The 17,634-nt window shown below is 41.1% G+C and overlaps 1 protein-coding gene across 4 annotated transcripts in view; it reads right to left on the bottom strand.

Moving 5' to 3' along the window:
- YTHDC2 (YTH domain containing 2) overlaps nt 1–17,634 on the bottom strand; it is a 143,393-nt gene that overhangs the window by 5,972 nt on the left and 119,787 nt on the right. For all 4 annotated transcript variants that reach the window (XM_040421635.1, XM_040421639.1, XM_040421638.1 and 1 more), the window contains exons 30-31: nt 14,186–14,368; nt 8,611–8,724 (exon numbers count right to left, since the gene is read on the bottom strand). In XM_040421635.1, coding sequence (XP_040277569.1) covers nt 8,644–8,724; nt 14,186–14,368 — 264 coding nt within the window. In that variant the 3' untranslated portion in view covers nt 8,611–8,643. The remainder of the gene's footprint in view (nt 1–8,610; nt 8,725–14,185; nt 14,369–17,634) is intronic.

Genomic DNA, 17,634 nt, shown 5'->3' with positions numbered 1-17,634 from the left:
AGCCCACACCTTGAAAAACCTTTTAGCCCCATCCAAAAATCCAAACTACTCAACTAGGGTCAGCATCTACCTCACACCCCTTCAATGAGATAGTTCCCACTAATACAAAAGGCTCATACAGATGTGGTTCTAAACGTTGTAAATGTTGCAGCATTATTTCACATGAGACACATGGGGTACAAATCACTAATACCAGTGAGATTATCCAACTTAAACACCGTATGGATTGCAGCTCGAGTTATATTATCTACATGCTGCAGTGCCCATGTAACCTTCAATATATCGGTCGCGCAACTCAATCTCTGAGGGAACGATTAAACCAACACTGCTCAAATATAAATAGGAACGATGCCAAAAATAGTGTTTTCAAACACTTTACCACTATTCACAATAGTGATCCAAGTCTCCTTAGAATAACACCGATAGACTGGATCCCTCAATCCTATGCTCAATTATGTAGGAGGGAGATGTTCTGGATATTCCATTTTAATATTTTGACCCTATTCGGGATTAACGAGGCCCTGGAATATACCAATTATTAACTGATTTGTATGTTGCCCTTGTATGCTACTCTTGGAACATAAGCCCCATCTACAATAGAGGTCCAGTCATCGGTATAATCTAATAACTATCAGATATTTGGTTATCTGAAAAAGCAACAATTATCAATGTTTATTTTTATTGGGATCACTAGGTATTGAAACAGTTACCGTAGTCTCTATTTGTCACTAATTTTAATCACAAGTCTCTATCTTCCATCAATTATCTTGTTTTTTGTATGGATCTGTATATGGATATATTCATCGACCTATCCTAGGGAACATATCCAATAATAATAGTTTACTATAATTTATTTATTTATTTATTAGTTTTTTTCCCCTTTAAACTATTAACATTATGCTTGTGTTAAGTAATGAATTACTTTTTATTTATTGGTATATTTGTATTATAGTAACACTGAAAAGGAAATATATAATAAGGATACATATTAATTCATATTACTAGGTTTTTATCAGTAATTTTATTTATATATTACGTATCAATTATTTTTGAATTAATTTTTAAAAACATTTTTATTAGTAGCATATATTTATATATATTTTATTTATCATATGTACCGTATATATACTCTCTTACTGGATCCTTTGTGCATCTCATTTTAGAATGTAGGATTTTAGACAGATGAACTTCTATAGGTTTATAAATGGAGGTTGTGCGCTCCACCAATGAAACACAGATAGACTCCCTAGGTTGCCTGCCACCTCTAACATACAAGTGCTGCAACTTATTATTTATTTCTTTAACACATCGAGGGTTAACAGCCAATCAAAACAATATTTATTACCCTGATTCTGTGGTTTACACAAACACCCTACATGTGGTCGTAAACTGATGTAAGGGCACACGGCAGGGCGCAGAAGAAAAGGAGCGCCATATGGTTTTTGGAAGGCAGATTTTGCTGAACTAGTTTTTAGATGCCATGTCCCATTTGAAGCCCCCCGATGCACCATTGCAGTAGAAACTCCCAAAAAGTGACCCCATTTTGGAAACTAGGGGATAAGGTGCCAGTCTTATTGGTACTATTTTGGGGTACATATGATTTTTAATTGCTCTATATTACGTTTTTTGTGAGGCAAGGTAACCAAAAAATGGCTGTTTTGGCACTGTTTTTATTTTTTACAACATTCATCTAAAAGGGTAGATCATGTACTATTTTTATATATTTTTCTTTGTTTGTTTGAGTTTTAAATAATAAAGCATTTTTGAAAAAAAATTATGTTTTTGTGTCTCCATTTTCTGAATGCCATTTATTTTTTATTTTTCTGCCGATCGTCTTGTGCATGGGCTCGTTTTTTGTAGGAAGAGTTGACGTTTTTATTGGTACCATTTTTGGGTACATATGATTTTTTGATCATTCATTATAATACTTTATGGGGCAAGGTGACCAAAAAATTGGTTGTTTTAGAACAGTTTTTATTTATTTATTTTTACAGCATTCACCTGAGGGGTTAGGTCATGTGACATTTTTATAGAGTAGATCGTTACGGACGTGGCAATACCGAATATGTATACTTTTTCTTATTTATTTAAGTTTTACAAAATAATCGCATTTTTGAAACAAAAATAATGATGTTTTAGTGTTTCCATAGTCTGAGAGCCATAGATTTTTTGCGGGATGAGGTGACCATTTATTTGATTGGCTTTTTTGGCACAGTTTTTATTTTTATTTTTTATGGTGTTCACCCGAGGGGTTAGGTCATGCGATATTTTTATAGAGCCGATTGTTACGGACGCGGCGATACCTAATATGTATCGGGATGAGGTGATGGTTTTATTGGTTCCATTTTGTGGGACATACGCCTTTTTGATCACTTGGTGTTGCACTTTTTGTGATGTAAGGTGACAAAAATGGCTTTTTTTTTATAGTTATTTTTTTAATGGTGTTTATCGGACTGGGTTGATCATGTGATATATTTATAGAGCTGACCGCCACGGAAGCGGCAATACCAAATATGTCTATTTTATTTTTTCTATTTTTAACATTTTATTTTAATTCCTTTCCTTTTTTTTTTATTTTAACAATTTATTTTTATTTTACACTTTGCGTCCCCCATAAGGTCATAAAAGACCTGTGGGGGACATTGAACTTCATTCCCCCCCCCCCCCCCCCACTATTGATTTCTCCTGTAACTGGCTGACATAGTAGCCCCAGTTACAAGGGAAATACACCCCCCAGAGAGGCTGTGCAGCACTATACAACACTGTACAGCCTCAGTGCAGGGCTGATCGAGGTCTGTAGAAGACCCGACAGCTCCTGCACTCTCCTGACCCCGGCGGTCACATGTATACAGCGATCTAGAAGGCAGGGACCCCTTGAGAACTGTCCCTGCCTTCTCTCTGGGTTGCCCTGCTGTCACTGAGAGCGGGCAACCCGCTCTGCAGCTGCACAATTGGCGTGCAGCTGCTATCTCTGAATGGACTTTCAGAATAGTCCATTCAGAGATAGAGATCTACCTCCCGGACGTTTATAGTTAACGTGCGGACGGGAGGTGGTTAAGTTTATCTTGCACACCCACCTCCATGGTATTCTTCCTGTATTGGCTTTTCTTTGTGTCCATACTTCTTAACGATACCCTGGCAATATTTGATTCATCTCTACTTACGGATGTATACTGGATTTTATAATTTTTTTATATATTCATCGGATTTGACTTCCATATTGTTTACGTGTCTTCTGGTCTTCCCTATACAAAGATAATGCTATTCTTCTGAACAATTTTTACATTTATCTTTCCTGCAGTTCATCCACAATCACTGGATTGCTCCGCAATATCCCCCCCCCCCCCCGCCCGTTTTTTTTGTGGGTCACAGCCTCCTGGCAGAACTAGTTATATACCTCCACCTTTCAAAATTCCCTGGATTACCCTATACATTTCATCTATCTACTTTTTGCACGGGTTTGAGGGTCCTCCTGGCGCCTTCTCTGCCACATTCTTCCCCCTTTTACCCTTCCTGACACTTTTTTTTTTATATATATATTTCATTACTGTGAACAGACTGGATAAAAATCTGTTCATTTCCTGATAAGAATGCTGTTCCTGTCATTTCAGCTGTCAATGCATGCTATAATTGCGGAAAAAAGCCTTTTCAAGACTATTCAGATAAAGGTTCCTGTTATAAATGATATGTCAATACTAAAAACATGAGTCCTAATTACTTGATGAGAGCCTGTAAACATTGTGCCAAAAGCGTTGTGCCAGATCCTGGATACAGCAGCTGCATATTCTGGCCAGAAAGCTCTATTTGTTTTAAAACCGTGGCTTTCGCTGTTCTGAGATCAGAAAATGAGGGCTTAAAGGGGTTATCCACCAAAAGGTATTTCTATGCAATGTATGGAGCATTTTAAACAAAGCAATATTACAATATACTGTACATGCAATACAAATACTGCTACGATTCTATACACATTTTTATTTCTGGTAGCACCCTCTGCTTTTTATCATTCTAGTCCGCTTCTGTATTCAGTGGTGGACTAAAATGCTCAGTAGCTTCCCTGATCCCTTCCCATCCGCTTAGTGCTGGCCTAGCGATTTCGTAATGAAGCACCAAAGCACCTTTCATTCATTGATCCCTACTTCTAAATTCTTTGAAATATATACCTGCATTTTTCAGACCATAAGACGCTCCACAGCAAATTAGAAAATATATATTAAAACTTAGTTCAATGAAGTGGAGGGGTCAAGATCACTAACTTTAATGGTCTAGGGAGGGGGGTTAACAGTTTACAGTCAGTTCCTGTTAACCTTATGGGGAGTTCACACCTGCATTTGAATTTCCGTTTTTCTGCAGTATTATGCCTATTCAAAAGAATAGGACAAAATGTATGTCAGGATGCCTCAGTTTGCATCCTTTCCGTTCAAAAACGCCTTTTTTGCAGGACAAAAAAATGCTGCTTGCACCTTTTTCTTCTCCGGCATAAAAAGACGGCATAAAACAGAAAGTGACTGTTCCGTTTTGTTTTACATTAAAGTCAATAGCATGACGGATACCTCCAAAGGCATCCGTCAGTTATTCCGTTTAACAGATCCGTTTTTCTTTTCACGAATGCGCAATAGATAGAACAAAAACTGACCTGTTGAAACAAGATCCAACTGGAAGTGTAAATAACACATCCGTCAGATGGATCTGTTTAAAATAATAGAAACTGAGTTTCCGTTTTGACGAATCAGTTAGACAAATCCATATAAAAATACAGCAAATTCGCTTCTGTTTTGACGGATCCATAATTACGGATCTACCAACGCAGATGTGAACCCTGCCTTAGTGTGTCTCCTTTTGACCATTAAAACAAATAGCAATGGTGTATGTGGTCAAACGAGGACTATCAACATTACAATAAATCTCACAAGGTACAGTGTACAGTACAATAGGGTACCCACTGTGTAGTCCTCTTCTAACTGGTCTGATGCCCTCCCACTGGTGACAGCATCAAAGGTCCTTTAGCTGCACTAACTCAGAGCTTTCGTGTATTTTCCTGCTGCCTGTGGGCCTTTAGCACAGGGAATGAGGCATATCTCACAGTCCTCTCCATGAGCTCAATGATCTTTCAGCCCCTGCCTGCATTAATCACATGCATCGGTATTGAGCAGGGAGAGAGAAAAGCTTGCAGACACACATCTCTCTCATTGATCCAGCAGACTGCTATATGACCCCTATGTTGGATCATCAAGGAAGCAGTTACGGGGGTCAGGCACTGCTGGAGCATCCTAAATGCAGATTATAAGAGACAGACACTTTTAAGCAAGATTTTTTCCTACTAAAAGGAGAGTCCAAAAATACTGTAGTCCAAAAATACAGAATTTCTCTCTAGATCTCTCTCTAGAAGTTGGGGGGAGGGCATGACAACATATATAGGCTATATGAGTGGGACTATTTTCTATGCAGGGAAGGAAGGAGTTAACATGCTAATTGCAATGCACCTTGGGAAAAGTAGGTGACTGATGAGCTGTTGCCCATCCACAGAAACACAAACAAGTCATGCAGATATGTGAGTAAAAAACTGTTGTAGGTTTGTGGGATAACCCCTTTAATCTCCCTATGCCGATAAAATGAAGAAAAAAAAAAAACACTGGAACATATAATTTAAAGGGAACCTGTCGCCTACAAAACGCATATTAAACCGACCGCAGTACCTTACAGTATCCCCCATTGTGTTGCTAATCATGTTTTTCTTTCCTCTTTGTGTTTCTTCATACTTGTTAAAAACGCTGTTTTAATGTCGGTTGGCGCTGTCTCCGAGCCAGGCTTGAAGTAAAGGGGGCAGAGGCCTCCTTGCTTCAGGTAAAGCTAAGCCCGCCCCTTACCCCTCCTCTCTACAATTAGATGGACATGCTGCGGTGATCGCGCTCTTCTAGCGCATGGACGGTACGCTGCCTGTTACAGCGAGACGGCCGGCAGCACGCAATCGAACTGTCCGGCGCATCCGCAGTCAGCAAAACGCAGGTGGGTGAGTGAGGATAGCACTGTAACAGGCAGAGTACCGTGCATGCGCTAGAAGATCGCGATCCCGGCAGCATGTCCATCTAATTGTAGAGAGGAGGGGTAAGGGGCGGGCTTAGCTTTAAATGAAGCAAGGAGGCCGCTGCCCCTTGACTTCAAGCCTAAATCTGAGACAGCGCCAACCGACATTAAAACAGCTTTTTTAACAAGTATGAAGAAACACAAAAAGGAAAGAAAAACTTGATTAGCAACACACTGGGGGATAGATACTGTAAGGTACTATGGTCGGTTTAATATGCGTTTTGCAGGTGACAGGTTCCCTTTAAAGAATTACACCCTTCAGTAGCAGGAGAAATAGGTGGGGCCATGTATGCACTGGTATAAGAATAGAAGCACACCATCAGGACAGCCTCCACCTTTATTTTGTGGAATGTGCTTATAATGTCAAACTTTCTGCAGTCTTAAAGGGTTATCATCACATGCATACCACCTTACGTTACATAGTTAATGAGATAAAAATTATAATATTTAAATAAGATATGTTGCTTGAATATACCGCCCTCCTTCTGCATTTTCAGCAGCGATCAATGGCTGGCTGCTGAGTGGAAAGGAGGGGGGAGCTCTAGCATGAATATGGTGGACTCATAACTATCAGTCCATTGGTGTCACGGTCGGGAGTGGGGGGAAACTCCACATCGTACAATGTAGGTTGGCGGGATATGCCACTAGACCTGGAAACAGGAATAAAGGGAGCAGGTCACCTTCTAACACATCCCTAAATCCTTGCCCTGACCCTGACTGTATGAGCGAACCCGAATGGTGGGAGGGCTCATACCCAGAACCTCGGGCCCTACTAACCCTAGAGATCCCTGGTAATAATGTCAGCTAGGAGACAACCAGTTTATCCACAACACGGATGAACCGGAGTCTCCAGCAGGCCTAGCAACAAGAAAGGAGCAGACACTAGCATAAACCAGATTGGCAGGTAAACACCCAGCGCAAACAACACACAACAGCACTTACCTGCCACAACAACTGGATGAAACAGCAACTGCTACTGACTAGTGGTTCCCCCTCCGGGAAATCCTGGAGCCCTCTTCTGCAGGCAGGTGGTCAATGCGGTTCCCCCTCCGAGGAACCCAGGAGCCCCCTCACCGGAGGCACCACACACAGGAAAACGCCTAGCATGCATGCTGGACGAACACCACCAAAAGACCAGATATGAAACTACAACAATACGCACACCACACTGGGAACATAAACCCACACCAAACAACAACACATGTAAGGTAGGGGACATGGAGGATACATAAGGAATGACAATCTATGTCCAACAAGGTGGCCCTCAAAATGGACAGATGGTAAGGTCCAGGGTGGCAGCATAACTCCAGCTCCACAAGAAGCTGAAGTCCCACTAACCTCAGGCTCCAAGCCCAAATACTAAAAGCCCACACCCAGCTCCACCTTGCTCACACTTTAACCCCATACCCACCAGAATGGGAAGGGACAACAACCTTAAAGGGGAAGTGTGTAAACATGCTAAAAATGACACGTTGCCACCGGCAACAAGCATGCACGGCTAAAGTGTCATGGTCCACTACCACCAGACCATGACACAGCCGTGACAACTGAATTCTTTGACTGCTTCCATAATCCAAACAACATATATTCTGTGTGATTTGTGGTAATAGGAGGACAGACCTGTCCCTGTAATATGCTGCCGTTACACAGGGCAACATATTCAAGTCACAGATGTGGTTTAGGGTGAATTCACACGACCGTAAGTGTTTTGCGGTCCCGTTGAAATGAATGGGTCCGCACCCATTCTGCAAAACTGCGGAACGGATGCAGACCCAGAAATACAGTCATGTGAATGTACCCTTAAATAGACCAAAGGTTTTCAAGGTTATGATATTGGTTACCTATCCTCAGCTCTTCCCTGTTGATTGGAAACTGAGTGTCAATATCCTGTAAGAGCCACTGGACTTGAAATTTGTTTACGAGAAGTTATACAATTTTTCTGTATGTTTTCTGTATCTAATAATATATGTCGTGGTCATCAGAGTTATCACAGTTATCAGAGCTCTGTCATGAAATGATGTGTCCATCACATGCCCTGGACAGATTTTTATCCACTAGAAGTAACAACTGTAGTTCCTATAGAATGACAAAAAGCAGAAAACCTAAAAACCATAAGAAATTGAAACAGTTTATTGGAAAACAGACAAGGCTTTATTATACTAAAATAAATTGTAGTTGCTAAAATGCCTTTGAAGTTTAAAGAGAGTCTTTCAGCTCCATTCATCATTTATCCAGGGACGGAGGTTCAGTTGCAGAGAAAATGAAATTTTATGTGATGCGCAAATTACTCAGTGCTGGTATTACTTTTAAAGGCAGAATGAAGGTGATCGATTTAAGTCCACCTCTGATGAGTTCTTTGTGAGTGACTGTCAGTAGACGGGTGCAGAGCTAAAAAATTCAGAATTTTTTATCTTATATGACAAAATTAAAAGAAGGTGGATCTGTGCGTTAAAGCTGAGCCAAATGTTTACAAGCCCCAATTATCATATCCTGGTGGCCAGGAGAGGGCACATTATATGAAATACTCACGGATATAAAATGGCACGTGGAATTAGGCTCCTATCAGTGGGACATACTTCTATCTCCCAGAAGAACTCTGTCCCATAGCAGCAACAGCTGTTCCCCAACCTGAGGCTCCAGTTCCTAGAAATATTCACAGTGAAGAAGTCATTAACAGATGCACAGAAACTTATTTCAACGTCAAAGATGCCAGTATAACAGAGTGGACTAAAACAGACACAATTTCTGATGAACATACAGTAGCAGAAGGTAACTACAGTTAAATTTGTACATGGTTAAGGGCTCATTCAGACAACCATAGTGTTTTGCGGTACGCAAATTGAGGGTCTGCAAAATACGCATATAGGCCCGGGTGCGTTCCGCAATTTGCGGACTGCAAATTGCCGGCACTATGATAGAAATGTCTATTCTTGTCTTCAATTGCAGACAAGAATAGGACTTGCTCTATCTTTCTTGCGGGGCCGTGGAACAGAACTATGGATCTATTGCGGCCCCATTGAAATAAATGGGTCCGCACCCATTCCGCAAAATTGCAGAACTAGATGCAGACCCATTCATACGATCATCTGAATGAGCCCTTATACTACTTTATATATTGTACAGATATGTACCATATTTTCCGGACTATAAGATTCACTTTTTTAGCAAAGTGTCTGACTGAGACTTATGGACTGTGCTGACTTCAGACTATAAGTCTCAGTCAGACTATAAGTGTCTGACTGAGACTTATAGTCTGAAGTCAGCACAGTCCAGCAGTACCAGACCTCCCTGACTGCTTTCTAGCAGAGTGCTCATACAGTGCTTTTCCCGATCAGTGAGAGAAGTGCGCATCTCTTTCCCTGTCCGACAACAATCAGTGTGACATTAGTGCAGGAAGGAGAAAGCTGAAGCATCGTTCTGCACATGCAGCAACAGAACCGGGAATGTAAAAAAAACAAAAAAACAAAACGTCTGTCCGAAGGTCTCTCCAAACAGCGAGATTAAAGCTTTCTACTCAAGGAGCTTCCATGGTGTCACAGGTGGGCAGGGCCAGATGGGAAGCTGTATGTATGTACTGTATGTCTATTAAAGATGTAACCTATGTGTGTTTGTGGCAGGGCTGTCTGTGTTGTGTGCATGCAGAGGAACTGTGTTTGTTGGTGCATGTAGCAAAGCTGTTTGTTTCGTTGATGTTGTAAAGTTGTGCTTGTCAGGTGTGTATGCAGCAGTGCTGCATGTGTAAGTTACTGATATTGGGCCCTCTACTTCATAAAACCACCAGGCAAGCTTTAATTATTTTCTGGTCAAAACCTGGGGTGTGTCTTATGGTCTGGTGCCTCTTAATAGTGCAGAAAATATGTACATATTACAGTACACCTTATTTACACGTAATTAATCTGTGAAACAATTTATTGGGAAAATACAAATAAAAACTACTAAAGTGGTGGCGAGGCCGGAATGTGCAGACGTGCTTGAGTGAGCTCCGCTCCATGACATCTCAACTCCAATCATCCTGAATATTAACAGCTGTCACAATTCCCCAATCCAGAGGCAGGAAGCCCCCGGGGACGCAGTATGACGCGGAACAAACCCCTTACAGCAGAAAACCAAGATGGCGCTGACTCACCATCCAGGCCTCCGTCCCCGGAAACCACAGACAAAGTGGCAGGAGAACCTTAACCAGATAATGAAACTACTCTGACACAGGTCACAGACCAATTGCTACAAGCTATCTCAGCTTGCAGATAATCGTTATCGGGCAAACTGGAGGAGGTTAAAGTGGACTTGGGGCTGTTGTGACATGATATGCAAAATCTGTGAGACAGGGTCAGGGAGGCAGAGACCCGCGTCTTCGAGCTAGAAGACTGCAACGCACTCATTCCTGCACAACTTCCCTCCCTTGAGAAAAAGGTCGAATTCTGGCAGCAAAAATAAGATGATTATGAAAACCGCCTAAGGAGGAATAACCTGAGAATTATTGGCCTACCCGAAAGAGCTGAAGGCTCTAATCCATGTGAATTTATGACTCAGTGGCTTATGGACACTTTTCCAGAAGCAAAGTTCTCCTCTGCTCTCGCTATTGAAAGGGCGCATCGTGTCCCAGCTAAACCTCCTCCTCCAGGTGCCCCTCCTTGGCCTATGCTTGCCTGACTGCTTAACTCCACTGACCGAGACCATATTTTACAGCTAGCTAGACGGAAGCAAGAGATAAGATTTGAAAATACCACCATCATGCTGTTTCCTGATTTCTCGGCTGAGCTACAGAAAAGAAGAGCAACTTTCTCGATGGTCAAACGGCGACTCAGAGAGCTGAAAATTCCATACTCTATGGCGTACCTTGCTAGATTACGTGTGGTTGACGGGGAAACATCAAGATTCTTCAAAACCACTCACCCATACAACTAACTATATCTACTTCAATGGACCGGTCAAATGTCTCTTTGAGAGTACACCCATTTTGGCTGACACTCCTGACACCCAATGACCGGAAACCTGAACAACTCTATATTTTTAGCCGATCATGAATCTTTTGAGAACCCACTATTAATATGGGAAACTTTGAAAGCCTATCTCAGAGGCTTCCTGAAATCATCCATATCGTATGTTAAACGGGCTTCAGCGCATCAGGAGAATGAGCTGGCCGGAGACTGCACTCTATTAGAAGCAGATTTTTGGCACTTGTTGTGGACTTGTCCCCATATTAGAACATTCTGAATGGAGGTCACTCAATTTCTTGCTGAGCTGACTAATCTACCAATTGCTGCCCATCCTAAGATATGTCTATTTGGTATCTTAGATGACACCGTATACTCCCATTATATCAGAATATTTTTGCGAGAATCACTATTTCTGGCAAGAAAAGCCATTGGCTTCCGATGGATGGGAGAGAGAAGTCCATCACTCACCCAATAGAAGACACTGATAAATGTCATAATTACATATGAATATATTGTTTACAAGCATAAATGTGAGTCTTAGGGCTCTTTCACACTTGCGTTGTCCGGATCCGGCGTGTACTCCATTTGCCGGAATTACACGCCGGATCCGGAAAAACGCAAGTGAACTGAAAGCATTTGAAGACTGATCCGTCTTCAAAATGCGTTCAGTGCTACTATGGCTCCCGGGGCGCTCCAGAATGACGTCAGAGAGCCCCATGCGCATGGATGACGTGTCCATGTGATCACGTCATCCATGCGAGTGGGGCGCCCTGACGTCACTCTGGAGCGCCCGGGGAGCCGCACGGACGGTAAGTATACTGCTCCCCCGCTCCCCACTACACTTTACCATGGCAAACAGGACTTTAGCGTCTTGGCAGCCATGGTAACCATTCAGAAAAAGCTAAACGTCGGATTCGGCAATGCGCCGAAACGACGTTTAGCTTAAGGCCGGATCCGGATTAATGCCTTTCAATTGGCATTAATTCCGGATCCGGCCTTGCGGCAAGTGTTCAGGATTTTTGGCCGGAGCAAAAAGCGCAGCATGTTGCAGTATTTTCTCCGGCCAAAAAAATGTTCCGGTCCGGAACTGAAGACATCCTGATGCATCCTGAACGGATTTCTTTCCATTCAGAATGCATTAGGATAAAACTGATCAGGATTCTTCCGGCATAGAGCCCCGACGACGGAACTCTATGCCGGAAGAAAAGAACGCAGGTGTGAAAGAGCCCTAAAGTCAACAAAGTAAGGCGGTTGTGGTGTTCGTCTCCATTTACACAATATCCAGTGAAATATCTATGTGCGGCATTATCTTCTACACATTAGGGCGAATAAATACAATTACTCTTGATGTTTCATTCTCATTTTTCTTTTCTTTCCCTTGTGCCCTTCTATTTATATCCTTCGTGACTAAAACCATGTAAACATGTGACAACGATCAAACAAATGCCACGCTAAGCAATGTACCTTTATACTTTGTATAAAATTCTGTTTTGCTTTATTTTACTTTATTTTATAATTTGTTATATACAATTGTTCAATAAACCGAGTAAAAAAAAAAAAAAAACTAAAGTAAGAAGAAAGTTATGCATTTTAGCCAGAGCTTTCCTTTGTGGTAACTCTATTTATAATGACAATGAAGAGGATAAGGACTATATGCCCTGCAAATAGACCACATGTAATAAATGTCGGCAACATATATTAAAGAGGTTGTAAAGGATTTTATATTGATGCCCTATGCTCAGATAAGACATTAATCTGATGGGCAGGGGTCCGCAGGCATCAGGACTACACAGCTCCGACCATTGTGTAGTGGACAGAGCTGCCTACTGCAGTGCTGCTCCCATTCATTTAAATGGAAACTACTTCAGAAACAGCTGATCAGTGGGTTGTAGGATGTCAGAATGCCCCTCCATCCCCCCATCCCGATTAGATATTGATGGCCAAGCCTGGGGATATATAAAAATCCAGGGCAATCCCTTTGCATAATAAAAAAAAAGTGATGACATAAATGTTAAAAAGAGCAGTAGGAAGTCATCAAGAAAACCCACACATGCCAACTGACAACCAGAGCCAAGTTTGGATGCTTCCAAGACCATTATTTAGTACAAGAAAGACTTCCTACACCTGCTGGATCTCCACAAGGAGTACCAGTACCTTCCAAGAGCCAGTGAAAACATCACTTTATATTTACTCCTCACCATACAAAAATAAATGTATTAGAAAATTACTGTTTATGCAGTTTATTAAGATACTAATACAGATTTGCAAATATGAGCATATATACATAAATACCTAAACTGCTGAGATCAGATGCCTAAATGTTAAGTAGACCTGCATTTCACAGGAAGTATAAATTTCAGGTTATTTCATGCGGAGATCACAGAGTATCCATCGCCTGTTTTTAGGGGAAACCCACTACTTACAATGCCTGGAATATATAGACATGCTCAGATTCTACAGACTACGTACAATCGATGCTTCACGGGCATACAACCACCATGGGTATTGATGCTAAATACTACCAAGAATGACCAATAATAATTTGCGAACCAAAGGGTAATGTTTGCTATGGTAAAAAAAACCTCTAACGTTTTCTTAGCATCAATAAATACTTGTCACTGGGGCTAATAAAAAGAAACTGTATGAAAACAGTAAAATGAGCTTTAAACAGATTGTGCTAAATTTTGAAGATATCTCCTATCCACAGGATACGGGATAACTAACTGACCGTGGGGGTCTGACTGCTGGGACTACCCAATGCTGAGAATGGGGCTCCTGTGTCCCCGATTTCAATGGAGTGGCAGGTTGAGCATGCTGCCTTGCCATTCATTCTCTATGGGAGTGCAGGAATTAGCATACAAGAGTACAGCACCTGCCGCTCCATCAGATTGGGGGGGGGGGGGGCGACAGGAAACCTGTTCTTGAGCTCACTGGGTGGTCCCAGGGGTTGGACTTCCCCATCTATCAGTTAGTTAGGGGATACCTTCAAAACTTGGCACACCCCCTTTACCTATTCCCAAAAGTTCAACATACAGAGGACACTCAAGTACATATGGCTTCATTGAAGGTTTATAAAACTGGCTAAGATAAGTGATCTACAGTAGTACAATAAAGTACTTATTAGAATGAGGCTGTATTTCTCCACAAAGCCTGTGTGTAATCATTACCTGTCCATCACGACTTATTTGGACTTTCTTGTTGTCGTTCCATGGGTTCAGTAAATGGTGTGCTTGCTGAAAAGGCAGGCTTTCCTTCCGAATCCATTCCACCTTAAACACTCCCCCAAGACTAGTGGATCCCCAATCCTGACTCTTCTCCAGCCCAATCTCTGAACACATTCTAGCGAAGCCCTACAAAAAGAAAGAAAAGAAAGTGATAGTGACAGAAGTTAATGAGAACTCCATAAATAATTTAAAGAAGACCAGACATCTGTATAGGCTTCCCTATTTAAGGGCAGCATATAATAGGGACGTGTCTATTGAACTATTAGCACAAAAATGTCCTTATAAATCCTAACACAAAATACAGCTGACTATCATGAGTTCACTGTATTCAGAAAAGATTGCTAAGAGAAAGGTTTAAACAAACCCTCATTTGTCATGCTTTCTGTCAGTTATTTTCTTTGGGTCATTTTTAAAATTCTCCAATGTCTTTATTGAGAAAAGCCCCAAAATTTTTTTTTAGATGTCTCTTCCCAAGACTAAATAATTGTAATCGTATTAAAGGAGTTACTGGGCTTTTCACAAAACCTTTTCTTTCTTCTGCCCATCCATCTCGCTACCAATGCCGCGTCTACACTGCACGCACGCCATCTCTGGGCTCTTCCACTCTGTTCTTGACCTGAATGTGTGCCCTTCTCTTCATATTCTTCATATTCTGCAGCTCAACAGGAAAAATCAGGAACACATGCGGACGAACCCGTAACCTGGATGAGTGCGGCGAAGACTGTGGCATTGGCAGCATTGCAGACAGGTAAGTATTATCTTAATAATCTTTCTTTCACAAAAGCCAAAGAACCCATTTCATTATACCTCATATCTGCGGTACTCTGTACCACTTAACACTTTTGTTAAATCTTCTTTATTCATGATTATTAGATATATTTTTTCACCATTTACAGTTGTGTTCAAAATAATAGCAGTCAGACATCACTAACCTGATCAATCACTGTTTTTGGTAGAAATGATATTTCTACATGGCAAATAATTTACTAGCAGGTGTAGTAGAGTAATAGAAATCCAACAGACCCAACAGTCATGACATGCATGCTGCTAATTCTCTGTAATTCAATCACTTATTGAAAAGGGGCATGTTCAAAATAATGGCAGCATTGAGTTCAATTAGGAAGGTCATTCATTCTTTGAAAAACAGGTGGCAATTGTTTCCCTTATTTAAGGAAGGAAGGCAGCAAATGTTGTACATGCTGGTTACAGTGCATTTCTCTCTGAAATTCTGAAGAAAATGGGTTGTTCTAGATATTGTTCAGAAGTACAGCGTACCTTGATTACAAAGTTGATTGGATAGGGGAAAACCTATACAGAAGTGCAGAAAATGATAGGCTGCTCAGCTAAAATGATCACAAATGCTTTAAAATGGCAACCAAAACCTGAAAGACGTGGAAAAAAGCGAAAAACTACCATTCGAAAAAATAGGAGAATAGCCAAAATGGCAAGGACTAAACCAACAATCAGCTCCAGGAAGATCAAAGTTACCTGTGAGTACTGTTACAATTAGAAGACGCCTATGTGAAGCCAAGCTTCTGCAAGAAGCCCCTGCAAAGTCCCACTGTTTGAAAAAAGACATGTGCTGAAGAGGTTACAATTTGCCAAAGAGCACATTGACTGGCCTAAAGAGACATTTTATGGACTGATGAAAGTAAAATTGTTCTTTTTGGGTCTAGTGGCCGGAGACAGTTTGTCAGACGACCCCCAATCACTGAATTCAAGCCACAGTACACTGTGAAGACGGTGAAGCATGGTGGCAGAAGCATCATGATATGGGGATGTTTCTCATACTACGGTGTTGGGCCTATTTATAGCATACCAGGGATCATGGATCAGTTTGAATACATCAGATTACTTGAAGAGGTCATGCTGTCTTATGCTGAAGAGGAAATGCCCTTGAAATGGGTGTTCCAACAAGACAACGACCCCAAACACACCAGTAAATGTGGAACATCTTGGTTCCAGACCAACAAGATTGACGTTATGGAGTGGTCAGCCCAATACCCGGATCATAATCCAATAGAAAACCTGTGGGGTGACACCAAAAATGCACTTTCTGAGGCTAAACCAAAAAATAGAGAAGAACTGTAGACTGTAGTCCTATCATCCTGGACTGGAATACCTGTTCACAGGTGCCAGAAGTTGGTTGACTCCATGCAACACAGATGTACAGCAGTTCTCAGAAACAGTGGTTATACAACTAAATATTGGTTAAGTGATTCAAAGGAAAGCTAAATCTTCAAACATTTTTCAGTTTATATAGTGAATGTTTGAGTTTGTAAAGAAGAATACAAACACCGCTATTTTTTTTGAAGAGTCTAATATTCACTTTTCTTCTAAAAATTTTTTAGAGGAACACCACAAATTTGATATAATTTTCTTCATGTTTTGATTTGGAATAGAATGTGTAGTGTTCCCAATCCATTTGTGTGTATGGAAATAGAAGCTATTAGAAGGATTTTGAGCTTTATTCACTTTTTAAACACACTGCTATTATTTTTAACACAACTGTATTAATCAAAGCTCCAAACACTACTAACTTCCCTATTACTCTCCTTAACCCCTTAGTGACCAAGCACATTTAAAAAAAATTGCATTCCAAGAGATAGAACTTTTTAGTTTTTTCATAAATTTACTTGTAGGAGGTCTTATTTTTTGCAGGACAAGTTATAGTTTTTAATACACCAATTTAAGTACATGTAATGATTGATTAAAGCCAGCCGTTTAGCTAAAACCCCCTTTGTTTACGTCAGTAAAAACACGTATGGGTGGTCACTAAGGGGTTGTCTGGTTTCCGACATTGACGACCCATGCTCAGGATCCTGACAATAGGTCATCAATATCAGAAACCATACATCATACTCATCCTTATTGATCACCTGCTGCTGTCATTCCAATGTTGTTCCTGTTCACTTCCTAGACCTGGTTGAAAATGTCAGAAATGTGGAAAAAGGCCCATTTGGCCAATCACTGGCCATAGAGGTGACCTGCTAGTGATTGGCTTAGAGGGCCTTTCCTGGTGTTTCCAGCGTGTCTAGCCCCTTTAGGGCCTTTTAAATAGTGCAATAAATACCGACAATGATCCTTCCCAATCACTGGCCATAGAGGTGACCTGCTAGTGATTGGCTTAGAGGGCCTTTCCTGGTGTTTCCAGCGTGTCTAGCCCCTTTAGGGCCTTTTAAATAGTGCAATAAATACCGACAATGATCCTTCCCAATCATTGGCCAGTGTAAACATGTGAATCAATCAGATGAGAAACAGTGTTTCACTCATTTGTCATTTATCGCATGTTTTATGCTCACTTGTTGGCAGCACATCCCTTTGTGTAAACGGGGAACTGTCTGACATTGGCAATACAATTAGCATGAGAAGTGGAAAGACTGATTTTAGAC

The sequence above is a fragment of the Bufo bufo genome, chromosome 2, assembly GCF_905171765.1.
Source record: "Bufo bufo chromosome 2, aBufBuf1.1, whole genome shotgun sequence".
NCBI lineage: Eukaryota > Metazoa > Chordata > Amphibia > Anura > Bufonidae > Bufo > Bufo bufo.
This window is presented reverse-complemented; position numbering and strand designations above follow the sequence as displayed.